The following is a 26,634-nucleotide window of genomic DNA, read 5'->3' as shown; positions in this document are numbered from 1 at the left end:
CACATCTGGAACCTCGACACTGGAACCTCTCAGTAGATAGGGGGCAGTGGAAGGAGGAGGCTGTGGACACAGGCTATGGGCCCGATGATGGTCTCAATCTCCAAGAGGCACTGGCTTCCCTGTTGGGCCAGACACCCTGGGATATGTCAAGAGTTATCTAGATTATGGACAGAAAACAAGGCAGGTGGCTACCGCATGAGCTCTGTCTTCCCTGCTCGTTCTCTGGTCTCACCCTAATTTGGGAGTACAGACCCTGTGCCAAGAGAGGGAGAAGATGGGAAAGCAAAGAACAGACCCTGGGATTTCTACATGGAAGTGTCAGACTACAAGAAATCTTCCTTCGTTCCTTTCTTTGCCCACAAGCAAGCCAAGGAGTGTGTGGGATCCCGGAGGCCCCGTTTGATTTCCGAGACCCTTGCCCTCATGCACAGCCGTCCTGGCACTAGGGGGCGCTGACAGCAGGGCCAGGAGGGCAGGAGAGAGGCGCACTGGCAGGAGCAAGGAAAGCAGGGGCTTCCTCAGGATCTGGACACCAGGCCCAAGCAAGAAAGCCCCAGATGAAGGAGCAGGAAAGGCCACTAGAATGGGAGAGGCTGGCCCCTTTCCAGAGCTGGGGGACAGGCCCAGAGTTCTTGATGCAGAGTGCCGACACATCCACGCTGCCAAGGAGGCGGAGGAGACTGGAGCCCAGAACCAAGCACAGCACCCCCGCTGCCCCTTGGCACAGGCCCAGGGCAACCCCCTCAGCAGTCTCAGTGGCCCCACTCCGTAAGTCTGAGTGGACGCACCTCATCCCATCATGTGACAGCGCAGGGACAGTGGCCAAAGGAACTTGCTGCTCTTGGGGGCCAGGTATGGCCTGACCGGCCCGGCTCCTATTTTCTCTTCACCAATCAGGCCTGGGTAAGACGTGAGTGGGCAGACTCTCCCACCAACCCCCCCCACGCCCACTTAGGCCTTTGATTCCCACCTAGATGATTTCAAGAACTCCCTACCAGTCTCCCGACCCCCCGGCACCCCCTCTCCAACCCGCCATAGCAAACCAGAGTGGCTCATCTGCGACACAAACCTCGTCTTGCTTTTCCTCTGCTTAAAAGCCTTCATCGCTCCTCGAGTCCTCAGCATCAGATCTAAAGTCAGCACTACAATATGGCCTTTCACGACGGGCCCCCAAGACCCCACCTCACTAATGGCACGTTATTGAATTTGAAGAACCAAAGTAAAATGCCCTTGTGCAGTGTTGGGATCTCTCCAGGCTGCCTCAGGCCCTCCGGGGGTCTGTGCTTATGCCATTCCCTTTGACTGAAAGGCCCTTCCCAGGCTCCCCTGGCCCCCAGAACACCTACTCATCTTCCAAAGGTTAGCACAGGTGTCCACGCCTCTGTGAGCCTGTCTTGTTGCCCCAGCAGCGCTGGCCAGGCCCCACTGGGCTCCATCCTTACTCCTGCCCCAGGCCCTCTAACACTCCGCACCATCTGTTCACGTGTGTGTCCCCACCCGGGGGCAGAGCCCCTCGGGGGCTGCTTCTGGGCCTTAGCTCTGTTTCCCTCGTGCCAACCACAGGGCCTGGAAAACAGCTTGGTGCTCAAAAAACATTTCCTGAACGAATGATGTGGTAAGGAGAGGCGGGAGCTGCTCTTCAGCATGGACTATCAGTAAGAGAACCAGGGGCCTGGCTGGACTGGGCACTTTTCTATATGCCTTCTATCAACCCCCTTCTCTCTTCTGAGAGAGAACAATGAATGTGTGTGGAAGACGAAGTGGAGGAGGGGTGCGCACAGGTTCCCCCCCCTTCGAGTCACCCCGGCCGCCCAGCCCTAGGAGCAAGCGGCAAATGGAAATGTGTGGCCTTACCTTCCTCCATCCCGAACACCTGCTTTGTTACTGTTGGGTTGCTCACGGACGCTGGGCTGTTGGCATTGTTTTTTTTTTCCTTTTTTTTTCCCTTTTGAAAAGAAAAGCATTGAGGAATCTTTTTGGAAAAGATATGGACAACGATTGAGAAGTACACTGATCTCTGCAAGCAGGTGGAGAGGTAGCTAAGGAGGTGTGGGGTGTCACGCCGCAGGGAGGGCAGGCTGGTGGCGAGATTCTGCAGTCAAGGACAGTGACATGCATGTGTAGGGCGGTGGGGGCCAACCCGTCTGGAGGGCCCCAGAGACTGGTCACTGTGGTGACGGAGCTGAGAGCCCCTCCGGCGTGGGGGTGGGGAGAGAGGAGCCGCACACGGAGCAGGAGGGCAGAGTGGGAAGGGAGAGAAGGGTGCTGGCAGGCACCCCATGCGGGCAGGCTGCCAGGAGAGGGAGAGGAGACAGTGGTAGGCTGCAGAGTTTTGGGGGACACCTCCAGACCTTTGGACTCAGGGGCCCAGCTTCTGGGCTGCTGCCCTCCTCCCCCATTCCCGAGCCCCCAGGTCTGGGCAGCTCTCCTACAGCCCAGGTGGGCTCGTGGGGAGAGTCCGGCAGCTACCTGCCAGGGCCGCGGGGGAGAGCTGGGGGCTCTGCGTGGGGGTGGCTGGGAAAGCACACCCCGCAGCCTCTCTACTTGGGAAGAATGCAGATTCTGCTCAGTGGGAAAAAGCCAGCTCTAAAAGAGGTTGCTCCCCAGGCCTCAAAGCATGGTAGGGGATGAGGACTAGTTCCCAGCCAAGGGGCTGGGCTCAGAGAGAAGATAGCTTATTGTGCCCTCATATCCTCCAGTGACTCTGCACCCGGGAGTTGGGTGCTCGTCTCCCCGTCTTGCAGACAGCAAATCCCAGGAAGCCACCGGCTCTGGGTGTGCAGTCCCCCTGAGAGGGAACTGGGGCAGGTGCAGGCCCCGGGATGGAGATGTCGGTAGGCCCCGGGATGGAGATGTTGGCAACTCTGGGCATCGCTGACTGGCCCGCAGTGCTCCCTGCTGGCTGTGACCACCCATCCCCGACTGCTTCTCATTGGGAAAGGGTCCTGCTATCCACAGATGCCCCTCGATGCCATGGCCAGGGTGGGCAAGCCACAGGGGGCAGGGGGACAATGGAAGGAGCAGCAACTATGAGGGAGGCGCCGAGGCTCTCCTAAGTGAAGGAAAGAGAATGCTAAATCCTCAGGTGGCCCCCACTCCCCATGGAGTCTGGCAAAATTCGAAGGTGTCAGAGGGGGCAGGGAGGTGGCTGCCCTTGTTAGGGAGAAGCAGCTCTGGCTCCCTGGAAACGTATGCAAAGGGAGAAGTCACGGTTAAGTCTCTGTGAGGAGGCAGGAGCACGGGCTGGGCCGTGCAGAGCAAGGGAGTCTCTCGGTGGCAGCTCACTCCCTCATCCCACAGCCGGGTACTGCAGCCCCCCTGCAAAGGCAGGGGCCGCGGAGACTGGCTCCTGGGAGCCGTGAGTGGGTGGGTGCGGATGAACCCGGCAGGATGCACCCCGGGGGGGAGGCAGAGGACGGAGGCAGACGGTGCCCAAGACGGCATCTGGGGGCCCGGGCACGAGGACACCCCCTCTGTGGCCTTTCCCTGTGGAGTGATGGTCCCCAAGGCTTCTTCGCCCTTGAGGTTTTCCCGGGGGCTGTCCTCTCCCCCGGATACAGACCCTTCCCTCCCTTGAGGCTGCCCCACATGGCAAGACAGAGACTTCCAGGGACAGGCTGGATGGAAGCCTCTTTTCCCTCATGAGTCACTTTACTATGTGCCACTGTCTTGGTTCCCCCACACCCTAGGAAACGCTGGGGACACGGGGACTTTGAGCCTCGGAGAAAGCGGGGGAAGCCCAGGTGGGCAGGGGGCCCCCAGTGGGAGGTCAGGAATGAAGTCCTACTTTGGGCTTGACTGTCTCCAGGCCTCTTCCAGGCCAGAGGGCAGTGGGGGCAGCTGGCCAGTCAGAGACCCTGAGGGAAGCCCCTTTGGCTTCTGGTAGGTGGCGGGGGGTGGGGGGGCAACATGGAGAGCCTGAGGCTCAGGACTCAGAGGGAGGCCCGTTTGTGGGATCCAGCGGGGTCAGTGAAGGCAGTGCCGTGAGTGTGTTTGGGAGGAGGGTGCCTGGGACCCCTGGTTCAGCCTCCAGGCAGCCGGGGCACTTCCTCCACCACCGAAGCACAGCATCTACCGGCAGCTCCTCTGGCGTGCTCCGCAGTCAGCCCTGTTCTGTACACTTAGAGCCTCACGATGCTGCTCATTAAAGGGATTAGCGGAGCACGTTTATTGGGCCCTGGCTGCAACCACACACCCCAGCCCTAAACTAACCACCCAAGTGGCTGCGGGGGCGGGGGGAGCATCAGACCTCAGGGCAGAGTCTTACCCTGCACCCACAGCCCGCTTCTGGCAGTGGGAAGGGAGAATGCTCCCCCCACCCCATCCCCACCGCCCCATCCCAAGGCCTCAAGGGCCCAGGAAGAGGGGAGGGGCAGAGTCTGCCCAGAGTGGGGAGGCAGTTTAGGGAAATGGTTGAGAGCCTAGGCTCCAGCCTGCTGCCACGTGGGAGACTTTGGGCAAACATCTCCTGTGCCTCAGTTTCCTGTGCACGAGGATAATAATGTTTGCTTCCTAGTGTGATTGTAGGAATTAAATTAAATAATGTAATGCATGTCGAGTGCATCACAAAGTGCTTAAAGCTTCCAGCCAGCAAATGTGAGTTACTCCTATTGTTGCAATCGTATTAGTGATTGTGATTACCCACCGGATCCTCTGGGTCCCTCTCCGTCTTCCCTCTCCAGCAGGTGCCTCTGCCAAACATGCCCCTATCAGCTGGCCTGCCACTGGAGCTTGGGAAGGATTCTTTCTTTTTAATCAAGAAATGGCCTGCTGAGGAAGATGGCAGATATGCATTTACAGCTTTCCATTTCCCTCCTTGCCTCTTTGTAAATACCCTTTCCAAGCTGGAAAATAAATTTCCAACTCTGCTGACATGCATTGATTTTTCCCTCCTGCATCTACCTTCCTCATGGGCGGGGCCTGTGGTTAAGCCCCTTGCCTGGGTTGGGCTCAGTGGTACCCCAGGGGAGCAGGTGGCCCCAGAACACAGAGCTGCCAGCCAAACTGCCCCATCCTGCCCACTGCCTGGCTCAGAGGAGGTCTGCAAACAGAAATAGTTCCAATCCCCTTCTGGGCTGGGGAGGAGGGTGGGGGTGGCCTCTAAGAGGTGAGAGATTTTCAGAACTTCTCTGGATGGGCTATACGGAGAGGAGACCAGGGGATCACGGGACTGCTGCCAAGTTCAGCAGATGGATCCAAATGGGATCTGCCCCAAGCAATCCCCTTGGTCAGCCAGGGGCCTGCTGGGACCTGGTGGCTGGGACCAACCAAGCAAACTGGGACTTGGAGAGAGAAAGATGAAGCAGGTAGGGGACTTGAATGCATCCTGTGGGGCTGAGCAGGACTGGCAACCTCCTAATGCTGGGATCCTGAGAGATGGCCCGGATGCCAATCAGGAGGCTGCTTGCCTGACACCAGTCCTGCCCCTGGAAACTACTGCTCACTCCTCTAGAGTGAGGCAGAGACAGAGATGGAGTTGGCGAAAAATGTTTCCAGAAACCCTGACAGCCCTGTCAGAGTCCACACGCTGGGCTGGAGTCAGCCTTAGCGCTGGCCATTTTCAGGAGGATACAAGGGCGGCAGGTAAATGGGGTGGCCTGTGGGGGGGCCTTACTTTTCTTCACACTCAGAAATGCCCACCTTGGAGGCCACCTGCCTCCCCGACACCCCACCCTGCCCCGCCCGGCTCCCAGCCTCACCCTGCGCTGTGGGGCGCGTGCGCTCAGGCAACCCCACAGGCTGCAGAGCTGACAGAGATGCCAACAGACCAGCATGGCGGTCTTGGGAGGATGGGGCCGGGGGAGACAGAAGGATCGCCCTTCCCTTCCAGCAGGGCCTTTGTTCCCTTCCCAGGCATGCTTGTGGAAGGAAAGAGGGCAGCTTCTTGAAGCTGAGGGGCCGAGGATGAAATGGCTCCTCCACAACCAGATAATAGGAACCCCGGTTTGGGCTGATGGAATCTGGACGTAGAGGAGAACCAGGACTAATTCTGGCCTGGTTATCTCCGGACCTCGCACCTATGTCTAGAGTGCAGAGCCCTGGCCCGCTGATGTTACATACCTCTGGTGGCCTGACTGCACACAGCCTGTCAGCCTGAGGGCAGGCATGCACCTTCCTTCCTGCCCGGAGTCCCTTTCCACCCCCAGGACTCCCACAGCCGTGCTTTTTCTCCCCCTTGCCCAGCTCTCGTTCCTGACCCCCACAGGTACTGAGGCCCAGAATGTCACAGAACGAGGCCAGGACCACATGGTCTGCCCTGCCCTCCACCCCTCAGCTCCGAACAATGAGGGGAAATATCCAGTGCTCTTGGCTCAGGAGACCAGGAACTGCTTCCCTGGGCCACCAGGGCCATGCACGTGCCTAATAACCTTAGGGTTTAGGGGGAGACCTGAGGCCTAGAGAAGACTTCAGGTCTTCCCAGGCATCCACTGGAAAGTTGTGGTCAGTTGTGGAAAGTTGTAGAAAGGATGACGGTTGAGGAGACTAGGCAAGCAGACAGCCTCCATCCAGGAAAACTGGGGAGTAGGCACATCACCTCTCTTCCCCATCGCTCCTTCCCTCCAGTAGCCAAAGAGGAACCTTATTCATGACAGCAGGCCAATGAGGCATTAATGGCATGAGGTAGAGGCACAGAGGTAGCTAGATCCCCAAATTCCTGATGGGGCCAGTAGGGACAGGGGTGTGGCAGGAGCTGAGCATGCTGGAATGTTGGGGAAGGGAGAGTAAACATAGAAAGAGAGGGGGAGGGAGGCCTAATGAATGAGGAGGACTCCGGAGGCCCCTGTTCAAAAGACCAGACTCTCACCACATCCTGCACCCCCTCTCCACTGGAGGTGTGTGTGTGTGTGTGTGTGTGTGTGTGTGTGTGTGTGTGTGTTGGGGGAGTGGGGAGCGCAGTATCTGAGTTCCAACAGAGCAAGCAGCTCATGGCTCAGCCCCAGATTCCTTCACAGCCTTTGAACAGCTGATGAGCAATGGCAGTAGGTGGGGTATTAGTTGGAGGGTATGTTGGCCTGGTTGGGGGCGAGAGCCTTTCCCCAGGTCACCCCATAGAACAACCATAATAAGGCACCAATCCCAGGTAGGGAAAGACTTGAACCAGAAATGCTGCCACACTCCACTCCCAGGAAATCCATGTTACCTAAGCCAAGTCTTGGCTTCAAAGCAGAAGAGAGCAGGAACCCCCACCCGGACCACCTCGACCAGTACCCCGTGTGCAGTGACCCTCTCAGTACCACTCTATTACTCTAACTTTATATCTTGACCTGTCACAACCTATTAGACATGGGGACAGCAAAGGCTGAGCGGACCGGGCTCCCGTTTCCCTGGTTTTGAGGTATTTGGCAAATCTGGCTGAAGCCACGCTTCGGGAACAGCCCTGCACTGAAACTCCCTGCGGATGGCAGGAAGGAAGAGTCCTGTGGTAGGAGGCTGAGAGTCCTGCCACAGACAGACGTGCTGAATGACCCGCGCGAGTCACTTCACTTCTCCTCTGCTTCAGCATCTGTCAGGCAGGAGGGGAGGGGCGGCTCCGGCAACCTCACAGGGTGTGTGAGGCTCTAAGAGAAAAGGATGCGATGGGGCTTTCAGAAGCAGAACACACACCGAACACATGGAGTGTCCCGGTTAGGAAATCCGTGTGGCCACCTCTGGTGTTCCAGCAGGCGGAGGCTCCCAGAGGAGAGCTCCTCATGCAGGAGGGCCTGAAAGGGCCTTTCTAGCTCCGGGTCATGGCACGACCCTGGGGGCTGAGTCTTGGCAGACGCCATCTGAGGGAGGCATGGGCGGGGCGGTTCGGAGATGTGTCTTTGGTAGAGAATGCCCAGCCAGGTGCTGTGGCGTGAGCTCTTGGTGTGCGTGTGTGTGTGTGTGTGTGTGTGTGTGTGTGTGTGTGTGTGTCTGTGTGTGGGAAGGATGTGGGTGCTAATGAAGGTCCCGCAAACATGCCCACTCAGCATGACTACGAGGACATGGCGCTTGGAAAGTCTCCTGTGGAAATGGTGCTTGGCAGCCCGCCTGGACCCACCTATCTCCTCTAGCCCAGCCTTGAGGCTCAGGAGACCCCACCGAGCTCCCAGGCGGGGTCTTCCCGAGCTGCCCTTCAGGGCTGAGAGACGGCACAGGGGTCCGCAGACCACAGGAGAGATGCAGCTCCTTGAACTTTGCTGGCCTGACGGGCCAGAGCCACATCTGGTTCTCATTCGAATGTCCAAACATAATTAAATTCTCTATGATGCAGCGGAAGAGTTTGGTAAGATGTGGCTTTTCCCCTCTTTCCATCAAGGTTAAGAAATCAGTCTCTCATTCCACCGGCCAGCCGACTCATTCTCCTCCCTGCCACTGGTCTGTCCCATTCTAGAAAGCAGAGGCCTGTGCTCTGATCTGATCTCTCGAGCTGACGGGGCTGAGGCCAGTGTGGGCTACACGGAGCCCCTCTCCCCCACTGTCTCACTTACCCACCTGAGAGGATTAACAGCTGAGGCCAAAGCAGCAGGCTGGTGACTGAGCAAGTTAGTGCACTGTGGGTTGGGCGGAGGTGGGGAGCTGAGCTGCCATGAGGAGGCAGCTGTTGTACCCAGGCTGTTCCGAGACAAACCAGTGTCCTCGCACTGACTAGATGCAAAAATCCCCTCTCTGTAGGTCCTCACAATGGGAAACCCTTGAGAGTCTCCAGAGTCTCTGGCCTAGCCCTCTGGTCCCTCTCTGGGAAATGGAGCTTTCCACGGTCAGGGAGGGGTGAGGCAGTCCCGTCCCCCCGCACCTCTCACCTTGCAGCCTAGGGACGTCGGCAAGGCGGCACCGTGCCCCTGGCCCGCCTCCACATACAAAGGAGGGAGGCAGGGGGAGTGTTGGAGGCATGGAGAAGGCCAAGAGCAGCAGTGAGCCCTCTCAAAGAATCCCTGGGACCTCCATGTCTCACAGGATTTCTGGTCGTTTCTGGCCCGTCAAGGCTCTGAGCAGGCTAATGGGCAGCAGGGTCCAAGGTGCAGTCCTCGGAGATGGAGGGCGGCCTCCTCAATAGAAAGGAGGCCCACTAACCGGAGGCTTCGCTACCTCTGCTCAGCTGCCTGTCCAGGACTGCCCCGAATTCAAGCAGAATATCCTCTAGATGGGATGCTTTTTCTAGCGTCCCTTCCCGAGTATCTTCTGTTTATGGCTAAACTCAGGGATTTATGACTTTCATGGTAATGGGTTCCATTCTACTTCTTCTGCGCCTATTTTTCTAATCTTTGTGGTACAGGCTTTACAAGAGTTTCTTAATAAGTCAGGATATTTTTCCTTTTGAAACAAGTTGTCCTGCAAGTTAATGACTTACGTAGGTGTGGATGCTACCCAGAGACAAACAGGGGCTGGGAAGGGGATAACCAGGGTGAGCAGGGGAGAATCTTCTAGATTAAATAGAGCTATGTGGAGGTCCCTTTAAGACCCTTGGCCAACTCCTGTCTAGTGCCCTCCTGATGTTCGCCAACATCCCTATCAGATGGCTAGGACCACTTGCAGGTACACATAGTGTTTCCATGCCAAAGAATGCTCAATGCTCACCCTGGGGACAGGTGCACGCACGCGTGTGCGCACACACACACACACACACACACACACAAGTTGGTGTGAACCAAACAACCCCAACATTGCTGACTTGGCTCTGAATAGAAATAATTCTGTGTATCTTTTTCAAATGGTAAACTTTTGTTTAGTAATGAATTTAATTAATTTCTTGGTGGCATCAGTGCCAAGGCCACGGGTCTGGTGCCTTCACACCCACGAAGAAGGCTTTAAGGAAACTTAAGCCAGTTCTTAGCCCAGGTGCCCGAGGCCAAGCCTAGCCAAGAGAATGGCACAATGGGGCCGAGGTCCCCGTTGTCCCTGCTGGGGTCACAGCCCGTGCTCCGGAACCCTTGCTCCCCAGCTGGGAGGGCAGCACACGTCTCAATTAGCTGCTGTGGAGCCGCCTGTCCAGGGCAAAACGCTGAGCGGATGCCGCCTCTGCTTTGTGCTCTGTTCACAGACTGACTGCTGGAGCCGGGGCTCTATTCATTATTCAATTCAGCTGGCTCAGACGAGCCTTTCCATTTGCTCCTCCAGGAGGAATAACAAATCTAGAAATGCAATTCCATTTTGGTGTATTAAGATATCGATTCGCCTGGCGAGGGGAAGTGCATTCGTTCTGTCAGCCCTCCCGTGGGCAGGAAGGGGTTAACCAAATGTTTATCACAAGGCTGGCTTCAGAGTTGAAAGTAATGTGATCAGTAATGAATTTTGTGTTACATTAGGTTGTATAAATGGACAGACAAGCGCAGACAACAAGTGGCCAGGAGTCGGGGCTAATCTAATGATGTAAAAATAGAGACAGCACCAATTATACTAGGGGCCAGCTCCAGGCTCCTGCAGGGACTGCAAATGAATAGGTACAAATCAAATTACTCACTAATAGACGCACTACAAGAGGGGCAGTCAATGGTAAATGCATTAGAGCCTAGTGACCTCTCTGCTCTGCACAGCAGAATCCGAAAATTTGACTTCCATCTTAAAAGTGGGGGGCAGGGAATGAGGTTCTCAAAGAAACTCTTGTTGGGTGAGGAACAGTAACTATGGCGCCCCCCAAACCAGTCCGTTGCCAGAAGGTACGTCCTGTCTCTGCTGACCTCTTGTCCTCAATTCAAGGCCTCCTGAGAGCTTGAGCACCGGGGGATGGGCGTGGGGTGTAAGGGAGCAACTTCTGGAGGGACAAACAGAGCAGTGGGACGAAGCCTTGCACGTAGGCAAAGACAGGAGGTTACATACCAACATACTTCACAGCCACGTGTCTCTCAGGGGTGGTGTGTTTTACGGCTACGTCAAGGACTGTGTCTGTATTGAAAATAGAATATTTCTTTAAAGAGGATCACAACGTGGACCTTTCAGAGAGCAGCAAGCGCTGAACCACGGAGAGCCCTGCAAGGGGTTTTCGTGGTCTGTTCCACGACGCAGCACATCCGGGCTTTCACGTAACGCTCACTAGCCTTGACTGCTGTCACCCCTCCCTCTGTTCCTCCTGCCCCGCGCTGTCCACTGAGGGCCTACATCCATGGATCATGGAGACATGCTCAAAGGCAGGAACCGTTCACTCGCATTCAGCTCTCCGTGGCTTGGGGAGGAACACAGTGTGAAACCAAAACATCTCCAAGCCTTCCGAGGACCCAGCCAGGCCCAGATGGAAACAGGACCCTGCTGGGCTTAGTCCACACTCCCCCCCACCCGCCTGTAAGGCCAGCACTATCGCACCCATCAAAGACGAGACGGCATGCTGGTTCTGGCCAACTGGGGCCCAGAGATGATGGGAACATGCCAGCAGAATGAGCACAGGGAGGGCACAGAGTGGGAAAAGTCACCTGACACAAATGAAGCAACTGGATGTTGATCTTCCCCAAACCTCATTAAGCACATGGAGGGGTGGGAGAGTAAGCTATCAAGCTACACTAAATAATATGGGGGGGAGTTGGGGGAGGTCTGTGAAGCCTGGTGCTGGGGGATTCTGCCAGCAAATTAAAAAATTTATGCTTATGCAGTGGGCCTGCAGGTGCCTGGGGGCAGGGGTGGGTTCAAAGAGAAATGGACAGGAAGAAATCACCCAACGTCAGCGGTTAGGTGGCTGATTCTGACAGAGGTACTTGGCACTGCCTCCTTCTGCTACGTTCAGTCACATTGGCATGGCTTGGCCTTCTTGGTATAGTGGGGCCCTGGATTCCTGAAGGGTCAGAGGGTCATTTCCAACTTCATTTCCTGTGTGTATGTGTGTCTCTCCTCTGTTACCAGCCATCAAGCCTAGGGGCTGGTCCGTACACCGCAGACCATCTCCTGAGGAGGCAGGAGGCAGAGACAAGCGCAGCGGGGAAGATGGGTATTTAGCCATCCATGACTGTGTTCAACTTTGTTCAGATCTCACACCTCACAGAAAGGTCAACGGTTAAAGGTGAATTCTTTGGCAGAGGAGGAAGAACAGAGAGAAACACTCCCTCTGGTTAACCATTTACCTATGTTAATGTCTCCAGAGGAGGGCCCTCGTCTGGGGGTCCAACTGCCCTTCCCCGCCCTCTTGTCCAAGCCTCTTCATTTTCCACAGGAACTCCTGCCTCCATGTTGGGCCAATACCCGGAAAGGGGATTCTGAAGGTTCCCCAATGAAGTCACACTGGCACTTCCTCCTTGCTGACAGGAATTGGCGTGCTCTGGTTAAAGAATTCAGAGTACACTGGGCAACTGAAAACTGTGCAGCGGAACTTCTCAGCCCTAAGCTCCCATTATAGCTCTCCCTCTGCCTGGGACTTCTAGCAGCCTTGGGATATGGAGAGGGAGAGAGAAAGGGGGCGGGAGACAGGGAGAGAGGGGAGAGGGAGCAGGGGAAGAGTGGGGATGAGAGAGACAGAGACAGAGACAGAGGGAGACGGGGGGGAGGGCGAAACGGTCTACCTAGAATCAGATTTGACAACTGGCCAGACACTAACAAGAGTGTCCTAAACATGGTAATTTTTCCCATTGCTCTGGCTGGCTCTCATTTATCTCTCAGGAGCCACAAAAACCCATGCAGTCATTCAACAAACATTAGCTGGGGCTCTGCTTGGCTCTTGTTCCCAGTGCTGGATGCTGGGCAACGAGAAGGTTGGTGGTTGGAGGTAACAAAGGGGAATCACACTCCATCCAAAGCACCAGAATCAGGTTAAGACATGCAGTATGGGCAGTGTGGCCGAGGGAGGGGCTGAAGGGACCCCCCCCCGGGCTGAGGTCCCCCCCCACCCCCCACCCCTGGTGGCGCGTAGAACAGAATCAGACACTGCTAGGTAAAGGAAAAAGCAACAGACACTACTTGTCCAGGGCCAAGTGTCCAGTGAGCAGGTGGGTCAGAAGTTCAGAGGAGAGAGAAAGGGCATTTGGCTGCATGGTCAGGGAGGGCTTCACAGAGGGGGTATGATCAGAGCTCGGTCTAAAAAAGTGACTGGGCAGAGAGGGAGGCCGGAGGGGACTCTAACAGAGCCAGCTGAGCGGGGCACGTGCTGCGGACAATGGGATGGTTTTGACAGGGGAACGTGTTTGCATGAAGGTGGTGGTGGTGGTGAAGATGAATATGAATAAGGGGTTATTGTGGGCAAGCGAGTGGGAGAGAAGGTTGGAAAGGAGGGTGAGGAGGACCTGGAACAAGCCTTGAAATCTCACTGCAGGAGCTGAGGTGGAAACGTGTGGGCCCTGAGCACGTTGTGAGTAGGGATATAGGACGACAGAACAGGCCCTGAACGTGAGAGCCCCCTTCCTCTTCTGGGGATCCCCCCTCATTCTGAATAGCGGGTGGGAGTCATTGAAATACCCTCTGATCAGGTGAGACTGTGGGGATCTTGAGAAACTCCTCCTAGAGAGCTCTCTCTCCCTCCCTCCCTCTCTCTCTCTCTCTCTCATCCTGCTGTCAGCATTCTTGGGCTGTGTGAGCAGAGTCTCATTATTTAACGCTCCTGGGCTTCATTTCACTTCTTGTGAGGCTGCAGCTCAGGCTTCTTAACCTCAGCGCCCACTTTTTGGATGATGTGAATACATGGCGAACAATGTAAACTCTTTTATTAGAGATACTGTGCCTCTCAGACCTGTTTTTTCTACATTTCCTGAGTCAAGTTTATGAGAAGTTACTTTCCTTCTGTTTTGTGTGGATCCCAATTTCACAAATCTTTCTCATGGACAACTTTTATCATTTATATACACACGCACAACCTTATTTTCATTTTTATAGCAACAGCTAAAATAACTAGTATTGTAGGCCCTTGCACAATATTGCTTATTCATGGAGAATATAAGCTTTGTGAGCACTCCGGTGGCTGATGGGTCACTAAAGGGCCCCCACTAGGTGTGTGTTAAATCCCAGACGGAGGGTCACAGCTAGGACCCACAGGTGTGGGAGATCTAACCCAAGGAGCCTGAAGACCCATAGGCATGGGTGTGGGCACATCTGGCCAGGACTGGAAACCACCACCCAGATTCAGAGCACAACCCCCCCCTCCCGCCGGGAGCAATATCCTCTGCCCAGTAAATCCCTGCAAGGAGGTTTGGTTCGAACACCCAGGAAAACATAAGTAGGGTTGCTCCTGAAGATGCTATTGCTGTTGTCCACAGGACAGACCCTTAAGAACTATTCTGATACCAGAATGAAGAAAACTCAGCTAATTCCACTGTTATATAGAGGCTGGGGTTCCAGCACCTCCTCAATATCTCATTTTGATCCTGTATTTTTTAGTTACGATCCGACTTCAAATCTTCCATCTTTCCTCCACTGTGAGTCGGAGAGAGGAACATCTCCCGGGCAGTGTTGTGATGATTAAGGGACATTTCTGTGGCTCGCCTAGAGTCTAAAACATAGAAGCTACTTGGGAGATGTGGGCATTATCATGGAGAGGAGTCACTGAGAAGACAGATACAGTGCTCCAAACAGCAGCACAGCGTCCAGCCCCTAATACACACGGCGAGCAGACGTTTCCACTTGGCCTGGCTTCTCCCGCCCATGGTATTGGAGAAGAAACTGAACCAAGATGGGAGAGGAACCTGCCCAAGGTCACACAGGCTTCCCCCATTCCAAAGGCGGAAGGACTTCCAAATGCCCCTGAGAAGGAAAAAAACCAACATTCTTCCCGGTGTCAGTAGCGGGGTGCCTGGAACGGAAAGGACTCTCGGATCTGGTCTTTCCTACCAGTGGAAGCTAGCGAGGAACAGGCCATCTGACACCGAACCAAGACACAGATGGCCATGCCAACAAGGCCACCCCCCGGATCGCAGGCAGCAGCGGCTTTCCTGCCACCCTCAGCGGCAGTGCTGTGGCCGCCCACGGTGCTGGGCTCTATGTCTGGGGGCTCCTACGTCTCTGGGGACCCTCAGCAACCATGGGCAGCTGTGACTGGGCAATCTGCAGTTTTGTCTTCACATCCTGAAAAGACCCATCCGGATTTCTGGTCCAGCTCTGCTATGGGTGGGCCCGCATGGGCAGCTGGAGAGAGGAGCCAGAGAGGTGCACACCCACAGCTCGGTCCTGTTGCCTCCTCTGGAGCTTTCACCTCTTTGAGGGTAGGAGCCATGCCTTACTTCTTCCCTACAATCCAGGGGGGAGGAACCAGCAGGTGTCCACAGAGAGCCTGCCTGCCCACTGCGACCATGGAAGAAGGCATAGGCCCATTGAGGAGGTCGCTGAGAGAAGACATGAAAAGCATTTTGTAGACATACTGTAGAATGAGCAAAATTCCAGGGCCCAATTCGGTAAAGCAAAGGGAAGGACCTAAGCGACAGGCTAAGTTACTTGGATGAAAGCGCTTGCCAGAGAGTAGGGGTGTCTAAAGGATAAGAGCATTAATTCACTGCCCCATGCCCACAATTGTCACCTGAGCGTATGGCAACTTGAGATGGGACAGGGCTAGTATGGCCCCTACTGGAAATGCAGCTTCAGCACGAAAATGTTCCCAGCCCTCAGCAGTGGGGTGAGTGGGAGTTCCAAGACCCATTGGAAGAGCTAATCTGAGAGGGAGGTGGGAGGGACCAATGCACTGGGTTATTTGTTTTGGGGTACACATCTGGTCAACTCCAATAACAATAGCTAACACTTATTAACATTGATTTCTATAGTCCTGAAATGAAAGATGGTATTAGCATGAGGCCACGCACACGCATACACACACACACACACACACACACACACACACACACACACAAAATGATCTTCGTTCCTCTTCTGCAGAACATAGGTGATCATCAGGTATTTATTAATCAACTTATTGAAACTTTCCTGTGACCATTTAAAAACAGTGTGCAATGTTCAAAATGTGCTTTTCACGTGAAGAAGGAAAAAAGACACAGCCCTTTCAAGAAGTAAAAGTAGTTTGACAAATCTTCGGAAGAGCATTAGTTGAAAATAATCCTAATAATTAATATACAAACAGGAAAACCGAGGGGATTTGGCCGAATAAATTAGAGCACTGTTTTCCAAAATGCAGACTGAAATTCACTGACGTATTGTGAAATCAATTTAGTGGGTCATGACTACGTTCTTAAAAAAATGTAAGAAAATAGAAAGTACTAGAATGCACTGCCTATATTACTGTTTTGTGAAAGTTTTGTATGTTTGGGTAAGGAAGTAAATGTATGTCTGACAGAAGGCAAGAGGCAAAGATTGAGCCCGTAGTGTGATCCCCTAGAGTAACTGTTTCTGAACAAAACAGTCCGTTGAAGAGATTGTAGACAGAAAAAGATGAAGCCTCTTTCCTACCTTTAGTGCTGTGATTATAAAGGAGAAATGGTGTTCCTGGGACTGCAGGAAGCCACAGTCAGGGGGAAGAGACAGTCCCTCTTGACCTTGAGAGCTGACTTAGTGAGCTCTTAAGAGTCAACAGCAGCAAAAGGAGGCTGCCTGCAACAGAGACGTGTCAAGCTGATCGGGGCTTGGGAATGAGTCCCGGGGCTTTTGCCGTTGGACGTGGGAGAGAGCAAAGAAGAAAGGATAAGCTTTAGCTAAAGATGGAAAGAGTTAAAGTCTAAAGAGAAAATGCACTTAATATGTATCCAGGTGTTTATGAAGATTTGTTGGTATTAGGTTATATCTACCTAGACACAAAACAACTGGAGTAAGTACATGTTTTGCTTATTTAAAAAATTCTATTTTTCTAGAAAAGGCAATATTGAAAGGAATGTCTGCTAAGCAGGAATTAGTCAGGTTGTTTTGAGGGGGGCGAGAGAGAGAGGAGGGGCTGTGGGAGACAGCATTCCGGGCAGGAGAAGTAGGTGCAGGGGGCCTGGCGGGCAGAGAGAGCACTCGTGCTTAGGGACCCTCCGGGGAGTTCCGCTTGGCTGGAGCTTGCACAGAGCAACAGGAGAGGAGCCTGGAGACAGGGCAGTGGCTGGTCACGAAGGGCTTTGTACACAGTGAGATGGGGTGGACCGGGAGAAGCCCAGGGTTGCGGGAGAGGAGTGCAGCTTTTGGACACGTGGGAATGTCAGTAGGTGCCTGGATAAATGGTTCTGGAGTTCAGGAGAGAAAGCCAGCTTGGAGATTATTTGGAGACATCAGTTCAGAGGTAGTAACTGAGGCCCCAGAAGCAGAGGAGAGTGCCCTGTGCTGACTGAGGGCGAGGGAAGAGGGCCAAGATAGGGCTTTGAGAAATACACTTCAGGCCAACGGGGAAGGAAAACCCAGAAAAGGGATGGAGGAGAAGTAGCCAGAGGCAGAAGACAAAGCAGGAGAGCGAGGTGGAAAGGGAGCTACGGGAGAGCACCTCAAGATCGCAGGGCGTGGCTTCCGGCACTAAAGCCCCCAGCCCAGTGCTGACTTTGGGGGGAGTAGCTGTTGTGGTTGCGCAGGCTCTGGAGGCTTGGGACGGCTCCTCTGCTGTGACAGGAGGAGAGGGGGAGCTTGTTGCGGGGACCGGTAGGATCTGGGTGCGTGGAGTCAAGAGATTTCTTGAACAATGACCACCATTTTCTCTCTGAGGGTGAGAGACAAGATGGTGGGGTAAGAGACCTGAGGAGAATGGGGGAGTCTGAAATACTACCCGTGCAGAAGGCAAGAGACTGATTTCAAAACGATGGACGGAGCACATGTGCCATATTTAAAAAAAAAAAAAAAGCAAAAATGGAAGGAAAATATTAAAAAAGAAAACAAACTCATAGGGGACCAGAGATGCGTGGAATCTTGAAGAGAAGGAAACCAGACCAGAAGCCACAGCAGGAGGCAGGGGCTGCAGCAGAACTGCTCACATCTAGGCTGAATGTAGAATTCACTCACTCAGCAAATAGTGACCACGGGCCTACTATGCTCCAGACACTGTTCTAGGTGCTGGTTGCTGGTTTTTGCTGCAAAAGATGAGCACAAACCGAGAACAGGAAGTGGGGCTACTGGAAAAATAGAGAAGGCCTCCCCTGGCTCACTGGAGAGTAGATGCCAGAAATCTCTAGAGGCACCAGTCTGAACAGCTTGTGATTCTCCCTCAGCAACCTAAGTGTAAGAGCAGAACTGGACTGACCTTGATTTGGAGTTCTGCTGAGTGGGGACAATGGAAGGCTAACAGGAACAAGGGGCGTGATGATATTGCAAGACAGCAACTCAGCCAGTTATTTCAGAGCAGATTTGCAAATTACACGTGTGATCTAATTAGACTAACTGGTCAGCAGCCCCCACAGAGAGGAAAGAAGTAACACCTGTTTTAAGACGGACCTTGTCAAATGTGCATAGAGATCTTATTAGGATGCGGGTGCAGACTCAGCAGGGCTGGGTGGGGCCCGAGACTATGCATTTCTAACCAGGTCCCAGGTAGAGATGGTGCTGTGGGTTCGCCGACCACTCTTGGAATAGCAAGGCTTTAAAAGGTTTTGCTTTACTTTTGGGGGACCGCTAACTTGCCCATGGTAGCTTACCGGTGGGGTGCTGGAGCCAGCTGATGGCGACATTTTCAGGAATTCAGCTAGCCAACTGACACCGTGTTGATGGCTTGAAATTGGCCATAACGCGAGTTTTTATACTATAGAAATGTCCAAATGCTACCAAGCCGGGCCTTCCTGCTTCCCTCTGGAGAGCTGGTTGGTAAACAATTCCCAGCACGTCACTGGCGAAGCCTGTATAATAGTGGGGCATGCTCTAGAGTGGGCTTCGGTGTTGGGGGTCACGAGAGCATGCTCCATTCAGACCTCGATAAAGAGGCCATCGGTCGTGGTTGTGGGACTACACAGAGTGCCTGATGGAAGGCACTACAGGACTGACTCTCTCGACTGCCTCGGAGTACCTGACACAGGCAAACATGTAATGTCACCTTCTCTGTAGGTCTGTGAGCCACCGAGAGGAGCAGGGTGGTGGGAAGACAAGAGAGGGACGGGCTGCTATGGCAAAGGGTGGCTTGCTGGAAATTCGCATCCAAGTCACACCGCCTGTGCCAGGCCATTTCTGGGTGTGCCGGGCTGCCCCTCCGAGGCCCTGGACCACACCACGAAGCCCGGCACTTCATCTGGAGTTGCACAATAGGACAAGTGATTCTCAGCAATGGCAGAGAGGAAATGAGTTAATTTCCATAATATCTGCTTTACTTATTGACCTTTAAAATAGAGGCAGATTTTTAAAAATTGATACATTTAATATGGTCAGAAAACCCCAAATGAATCCCTTTTTGTGACAGTTTGGAGAGGAAAATGAAATCCCTCTGCTCAAGAAGGGCATCTCTTATTTTCTGACCTGTGGGTCATGCAGTTTTAATTTCCTCTCTCATCTCTTCTTCTTCTTCTTCTTTTTTTAATTTCACAAACCTGCTTAAGGCCACAAAGACACTCCGGAATCCCCCAGCTGTCTGGCCGATGAACTGCTGCCAGGTTTGTTCAGGGTACTGTTTGTGCCAGGCTGAAGTTCTCCAGCTCTGGCCCAGCGTACCTTTACATCTGTTCGCTGGCTGACACTGAAGGGCTCCAAGTACTGTCTGAGGGGAGCTGCCCCGGAGCTGCCCCAGAGCTGCGTGAGCCCCAGCAAGGGTGGCTCCTGGGGAGTGAGTCTGGTGACACCAGGCCCTGGTGTATGTGGCAGGGGCTGGCAGGAGCCCCAGGGGTGCAGGGGGAAGGCGGTGCTGGGGGGAGTTGCGGAAAGGGAAAAGCTTCCCCCTTTCCGCCAGCTTCCAAGGAAAGCGGGGTCAGAGCCCCTGTAAATGGCAGACCCCGCTTCATCTGCAGATGCCGGGAAAACAGTGGCATGGTGGGCTACCATCCACGAGTTGGAGGGCTGGATGACAGGAACAGTGGTGGTGTGCACACGTCTGCGCACGCGGGAAGGGGGCATGGCTGGTCGCCACTTCCAAGGTCCACATCTCCTCTCTCTCCAGGGAAGGAGGAGGTATGGAAGGGGGCTGGCCCTCAGAGAGAGCTGTCCCCTGCGGCCTGGTAAGGCACTTCTCTATCCCCAGGCACACTCCTTCTCTCCCCTCCTCGAGTCCATTCTGTCCATTTGCCCGGTACTGCGCAAGCACCGTGGGTGGGCCCAGAGCTAGCACTGTGCAGGAACAGGAGGACTGAATGGGAGGGGAAGAAGAGAGGGAAGGGCTTAAGTGCCAACTAGCTAAGGGACGGGGAGGGTCCACACGGAAGTGAGACGGATGTGTGATGACGTCAGGCAGTTCAAGTCCTGCCCCAAATGCTTGCCTCTCTAAATCTTGCTGGTCCTGATTTCCTGCCCCAGGTTGTAAGTTTCTCCTCGCTGGGATCCTCTTTCCGGGTAGGCCGGTGCAGCGGGGGCAGTAACGTTCATGGTAAAGAACCAGGCGCCGGTCTATAGAGGCCTCGGGCAAGCAAGAGTGGGAAGGCCCATGGCCAGGATCTGCTCGACCCAGCAGGAAGTTCCTGTCGACCTCAGGAAATGGGGAAGAGGCCTGCTGGGCGGTCTTTCTCGGGCCTAAAAGCTGGGCTAGAGCATGCACAGAGATGGAGAAGGAGGAGGTGCTTCGGAAAAGAGGAGACACAGGCTGTACTGTAACTGTGTGGAGATGGAAGAATCGTGGTCTTTCCTAACTGCATGCTGTGTGTGTGCGTGGACACATGCATGTGTGCGTGCATGCACGTGTACGCTGCTTGCTGGGGCAGGGCTCACCCATCTTCTAAGGACGTCTTCTGACTGCTCTAGGATTCGAGAAGCTGCCCCGGGCTCCGGCGGCTGGGCCCTCTCACAGGCGAGAGTGCAAGGGCAAAGGCAGCAGGAGAAAAAGCAGCCTGGGGGCTCAAACCAGCCCTGCCTGCTTCGCGCTTGCTCCCTCCAGGCTGGCAGGCCCCACTGATACTTGCTAGTCCACAGAGGCTCAAGCGTGACAGGAGGTGTGCAGCCTCCACACTCCGAGCCTTAGGGCTGCTGAGAACCTAGGGACGCCAAGGTTGTCCCTTCCCCGGGAGAAGGTGTCCTTCCGGCAGCCGCATATACGACACAGTTGCGTTTATCACCGCATTTTTATGTGTTATTCCACGTAGGAGGGGTCACCAGGGCCCGGTGCACTCCTTCACACAGGGCTCTCCCAATACCAGAGACTTCCAAACTGAGGGCAGTCAGAGTGCTAACCAAAGAAACACACGGTTAGAACAAACGGACACCCTCTCCCGCCAGAGAAGGTCTATGCCCACACGGGCCCGTCCTGACCGCGTCAGGCTGGGAGTGTGAGGCCACCTTTACCTGTTCCGGATCCCACCACGTCCCGGCTCGGCGACTCGGCCATGGCATCGGCGAGCCGCTCCCGCAGGCCTTCCTCTGTGTGCTCCATGGAGGACATGTGCCGCAGCCCAAAGCCCTCGGGCCAGCTCCCACACACCTCCAGCAGGGTCACGCTCCGGTCAAAGGTACCTGTGGCACACACGGGATATCCGACCTTGAGTCCGTGCCTTCAGAGAGCGGGCCGTTCTTCTGTCTACCCACCACTAGCTGGCCCCACCCCACCCGCACCCCGCCAGGGTCCGCTTCAGCGCTTCTCCAGGCTGGACGCAGGAGATACCACCACGCAACCTGTGTGGAAGGCAGAATGAAGCAGCTCGTGCCACGGGATCAGACAGGGCAGGCTTTCCGAAAAAAGACCTCGGAAGTAGGTCAAGGGCAGAGCACCTCCTTGCCAGGTTCAACCCAAACACCTCTACTTTTCTTTCTTTGAGGCAATAGGGCTTCCCCTAACAGTTCATTTAAAAAACAGGCTACGGGGCTTTTAAAGCTTCAAAAAAGTTTTCCATACCACTCTATCCTCTGCAGCAAACCTCCTCATGTTACATCTGAGGCTCAGAGAAGTTACGACCCAAGATCCAACAGCGGGTTTGTGACAGACCTGGTTCAAGAACTCCTGTCACCTGATGCCTCAATCTGGAGCTCGTTCTACTCGCCGCACGCAGTCCCCTAGCTGCCCAAGGACAGACGGACAACGGGGGCGCCATTTGGGGGATGCCAGCAACGGCGTTGGGTGATAGAATCTTCAGCAAAAATTGTTCCTTAACCCGAAGCTGCTCTCCAATTCCAAGACGTACATGGCGCTCTGCTTAGTGCCAAGATGAGATTTTACATGCAAGATCACTTCAAAGTCTAAATTTAAATTATTCTCCTCTATTATACAGCAAGTCTTCTGTGAAAGCTTATTTCGTCTACTCTCTCTTGGAAGGAGATTATCGTCATGCTCTGTTGCTTTAAGCACATACCATTTTCCCAGTGATTAGGTAACTGAATCCACTGCATTTATTGGGCTAGGTTCCTGCCAGCACCAGGAAGATGGGGAAAAAATGCAAATGCCAATGTTTCCTAAAGTTAAAAGTACGCACAACACACACTTTTTATCAGGCCTTGCTTCTCCTCTTTGATCAGCCGTCAGAAACTATCTTCCCTAGGCGGTCAGGACTGGCCAGCGTCAGCACACACTCTCTGCCAATGACAGGTGGTAATAGAGAGGGTGCGAGCCCCAGCCCCGGCAGGCGGCCCTGCCTCTGATAATGGCCAAAGCATCGAGGTGATAACCGTTAGTAAACACTCCGACAGCCGGTGACTCCATACATCAGCAAAGAGGGCCAGATAATCCTGAGCTCTTCTGACCAGACAAAGGCCCTTGGCCAGCCCGCTGGGATTTATATGTGTGGCAAGGGTCACCACTGGCTCCTGAATGTCATCAGCCAAGTTTGGCTTTGATTTATCTCTTGCCTAATTGTGGGGTAGATTCCTGGTGCTGGGAGGATGGGTAACATCTATAAATGTATCTCCCCAAGAGAGCGAGGCCCACCTTGGGATTGGGTTGCCGGGCGTCGGCTTGTCAGGTGGGACCCAGGAATGGGGAGCTGCCTGATACCACCTTCTCTCTTCATCAAGTAGGGTCAGGACGGATCTGGGGAGCCAGGCACTGGTAGTGGGGGTGGGGTGCTCTGAGCGTCAGCCCTCCAAGGGCCTCAACTGTGCAGCCACGCTTTGGCAGTGCCAAGCCCAGAGCCAACCCCAGACCAGCATTAGCAACAACTCAAAGGTGCCCAGGCCCTAAGGACACACAGGGACTGATGACATAAGCTAAGCTTCTGATACCACTACCCACTCGCTGAGTGATGTTAGGCAAGTTCCTCTATCTCCTTTTTCCATCTCTGAAGTAGAACTAATAACCCTGCCTCGAAGGAATGAAAGATGAAGCCAGGTTCCTGCCCGGAGCCTGTGTTCTCCCCCGGTGCTGCCCCACTCTTAACTGACAAGATCAAGAGCTACAGCATCATGGTGCCTCTGAAGAGTCTGCCTGGGACATGTACGCCTGGTGATCGCCAGATGAGGGAATTAGTAATAAAACATGGACACGCCTCCCCCTTGTACCTTCAGGGCTGCTGTGGCAGCTTTCTTACGGAGAGACATGTCTCAGAGTCTGTCTCAAGAGCGAGGACGCCCTTACCTTCTGTCACTTTACAAGAGCAGCGTGCCTGCCCCTAAAAGGTGCTCAGTCAGAGTTAGGACACGCCGCTCTTAGAGGTCAGGGCAGCCAAGCAGATAGCGGGGCCGAGAGAGAAAGGAAACAAAATAAGCCAGCAAGATGACAAGAAGCGTTCAGGTCAGAGGGTGGGCCTGGCCTACGACAGACAGCAAAGGCCAGCGGAGCATGTGGTATTTTAGGGACAAAACAACAGTAGACAGGAGAAAAAGAAATCGTGAGCTGGTGGAGAATGGAAATAGAGCTGGACTGAAATGTAGGCTCTCAACACATATTAACTGCGTGGGTCTGGGCAAGTTCTTTACCTTTCTGAGCCTCTGATTCCGCATCCATAAAAATGGAAAACCAATACAACCCTATAGGGTTGTTGTGATAATTGCATTAGATAAATACGCAATCAATCCCCTGGCACATAATGGGTGTGCTCTTGTATACGTTAATAATAGCAAATACGTACAACTTTATACCATTGGAAGCATCATCATAAATGTTGACGGTCACAACAATCCTGAGAGGTAGAGTAGGTACTACTCCAATTATTATGGGAGAGGAGCTGGAAGCTGAGAGAGAGTAAGCGGCCTGCTCGAAGTCTCCAAGAGACAGGCCCTTAATTCTTAGCTTGGAGTTCATTCTATCGGTTTACACTTTGCTCCTCCTGGCTGCATCTGCAGTGGAGAATTGTTTTTTTTTTTTTTAATTTAAATTCAATTCATTAACATATTGTGTATTATGAGTTTCAGAGGTAGAGTTTAGTGATTCATCAGTTGCATAGAAAGAACACCCAGTGCTCATTACATCATGTGCCCTCCTTAATGCCCATCACCCAGTTACCCCATCCACCCACCTCCCTCCCCTCCAGCAACCCTCAGTTTGGTTCCTAGAGTTACATGTCTCGTAAGGTTTGTCTCCTTCTCTGATTTCATCTTACTTTATTTTTCTATCCCTTCCAGCGGAGAACTGTTACAGGGAGAAATCACCTTTATCTTTCCTAACTTCGGACTCTTGTCACCTTCAACTGATACCTTCAAAAACTCTTTCCCACTCCCCACCAGCCCAGCTTCCTTGGAGTATCACCGTAATGCTGATGAGTCACCCTGTCTGTTGGATGGCACACGGGAGGGAAAAAACACTGATGGAAGATCTAATCTGTTCTCTCTTCACATGGGCATTGCTAGGAGGGTGCAGGTAGGAGGCTGGGGATACAAACGGTGTCCGGCAGGGGAGCACTGGATCGTCTCTACTGTCCTGAGAAGTCACAGAGAGGACCTATTGTGCTGGAAGGATCCCCTCAGAGGCTCTGCAGGGCCCCCTTCCATGTCTTTGCCTTCCACCCCTGCTGGTACAGATGAGGGCAGCAAAGGAGCTCATGGACTGTCCCGGGCCCAGAGTGACAGAGCTGCAGGTGTGTGCGTGTCAGCAAGGGCTGGGGTTAAGAGGCCAAGCCCTTGGACAGTGAGGTCACCTCTGCGCTCTTAAGCAACTGTACATCGTGTCACCGTTGTCGGCACGGCTATCATTCATCGGGTCGGCCCAGAGACACTCCACCAGATGAGCTGGCCCTCTGAGTCCAATTACGGGAGAAAGGGTCAGTTTCAAGGGGGAGAAGACACTTAGTGCAGGCTGTTTGCAAAGCACAAAATATACGTACTTAGCAACAAAGATCTTTTGCTGAAGCAATGCTCTGTGGGTTGCAAAGCCCCCTCACGTTTATTATTTCAATTAACTCACACGTTCCTCAAATATTGATTAGCATCCACTATGATGTGAGCCAAGCATGGCACTGAGGTACGGGGATACAGAGTGAGCCCCCCTCCCCCCCAAAAAAGTTCATGGTCCTTCACAAAACTCTGGGAAGCAGCAATGGTCACCATTTTACAGATTTGTATTTTACTGAGGCTGAGGGAGAGAGGTGAGGTAACTTAAGGGCACGGGTTTAGGTGTGACAATCTTGCTCTGAGGCCTCTTGGGAGCCCCTTCCTTTAGGGCTGCCTCCCACCCTGCTATTCTCTGCACAGAATTTTCTAAGATTTGGTTCAAGTCTCACCTGCTCAGTGAAACCCTGAGTGACCACCCGAGTTATAATGAGAACTGTTCCAGAAAGTCTGTTTGCATGGCATGTTCTTTACCTTTCAGGTGAAGCTGATTAAAGTTCTGAACTTGCCCGAAAAATGTATGTTTGCATACATAAAATTATGTAAGCAATTTCACAGAACGTTGTAAAACAATTATGGTTCTGTATGGTTCTCTGAAGACCATCTTCAGATCCCAGGTTAATGGGATCAGTTCCATGGGGTCATTCCCATCCTGCCTTATGTTATTCTCATGATCTGCTCTCCAACCTAGTGTAGAAGCTCCTCGAGGGCATGGATTCCTCCATAATCCATCAGTCTGTAATAAGTACAGGACTTTGTGCATCATGCTTACTCAAAATATGTTTGCTTATCAACTCATTAGGACCATCTAAGAAATCTGACAGTCGCTTTGGAGTCAATACCCTTTGGGTAGGATCCCGGCGCCTAAACATCTAGGGCCAGGATTGGGAGGAATGAGCTGGATGTAGGCAGAAAAGGGAGCTAAAATTAAATAAGAGGAAGGAAGGAGGTTATAAGTGAGCAGAAAACAATGCCACGGTATCACTCTGCTGCCTTCTGTGCATTTATTTTAGATTGGAGACCCCGGGAACTGGAAGAACTGAACAACTTGCCTTGGATGGCACAGAGAGCCGGGCTCATACAGGTGAGCTTCCCGAATCCTGCTTTCCAGCTTGGCATCCTGTGTTACACTCTTTCCCCAGAGGAGAAATGGGTCAGGTTCTTGGGTTTCACAAACCCATTAAAGACATGCTGTGACAGCTGGTAAGCCTGCAGCTCCTGGGGAGCCTAGGGGAACACGTGCTCTGTCTTTTGTATACCATTGTTGAGGGGCAACGGAGCCTGAGGGAAAGAGGGGGCATGGGGGGAGGTGGGGTGTTCCTCTGAGCTGATAGTGTCTAATCACACCCTAGCTATTTAGGAGACTGTGGCACAGCCTTCCCTGTGCCTCAGTTAGGTTTAGCCCAGGATTTGGACTTTGATGAGAGCCTGCTGATCAGATTTCCAGCCACCTGCGAGGCCAGGTAGCAGGAGCAAAACACGTCATTAAACACAGATCTATACCCCTGAAACAAATAATACAATATATGTTAAAAAAAAAAAAAAAGAAGA

The 26,634-nt window shown here is 53.5% G+C and overlaps 1 protein-coding gene across 1 annotated transcript in view; it reads right to left on the bottom strand.

Moving 5' to 3' along the window:
- Positions 1 to 26,634, bottom strand: part of BCAS3 (BCAS3 microtubule associated cell migration factor) — a 574,861-nt gene that overhangs the window by 2,305 nt on the left and 545,922 nt on the right. Inside the window, exons 25-26 of the mRNA XM_073879584.1 lie at positions 21,178 to 21,345; positions 10,783 to 10,848 (exon numbers count right to left, since the gene is read on the bottom strand). Coding sequence (XP_073735685.1) covers positions 10,783 to 10,848; positions 21,178 to 21,345 — 234 coding nt within the window. The remainder of the gene's footprint in view (positions 1 to 10,782; positions 10,849 to 21,177; positions 21,346 to 26,634) is intronic.

Source organism: Callorhinus ursinus, unplaced genomic scaffold (genome assembly GCF_003265705.2).
Source record: "Callorhinus ursinus isolate GAN/ISIS: 27379988/994484 unplaced genomic scaffold, GSC_fseal_2.0 scaffold34, whole genome shotgun sequence".
In the NCBI taxonomy this organism is placed as follows: domain Eukaryota; kingdom Metazoa; phylum Chordata; class Mammalia; order Carnivora; family Otariidae; genus Callorhinus; species Callorhinus ursinus.
This window is presented reverse-complemented; position numbering and strand designations above follow the sequence as displayed.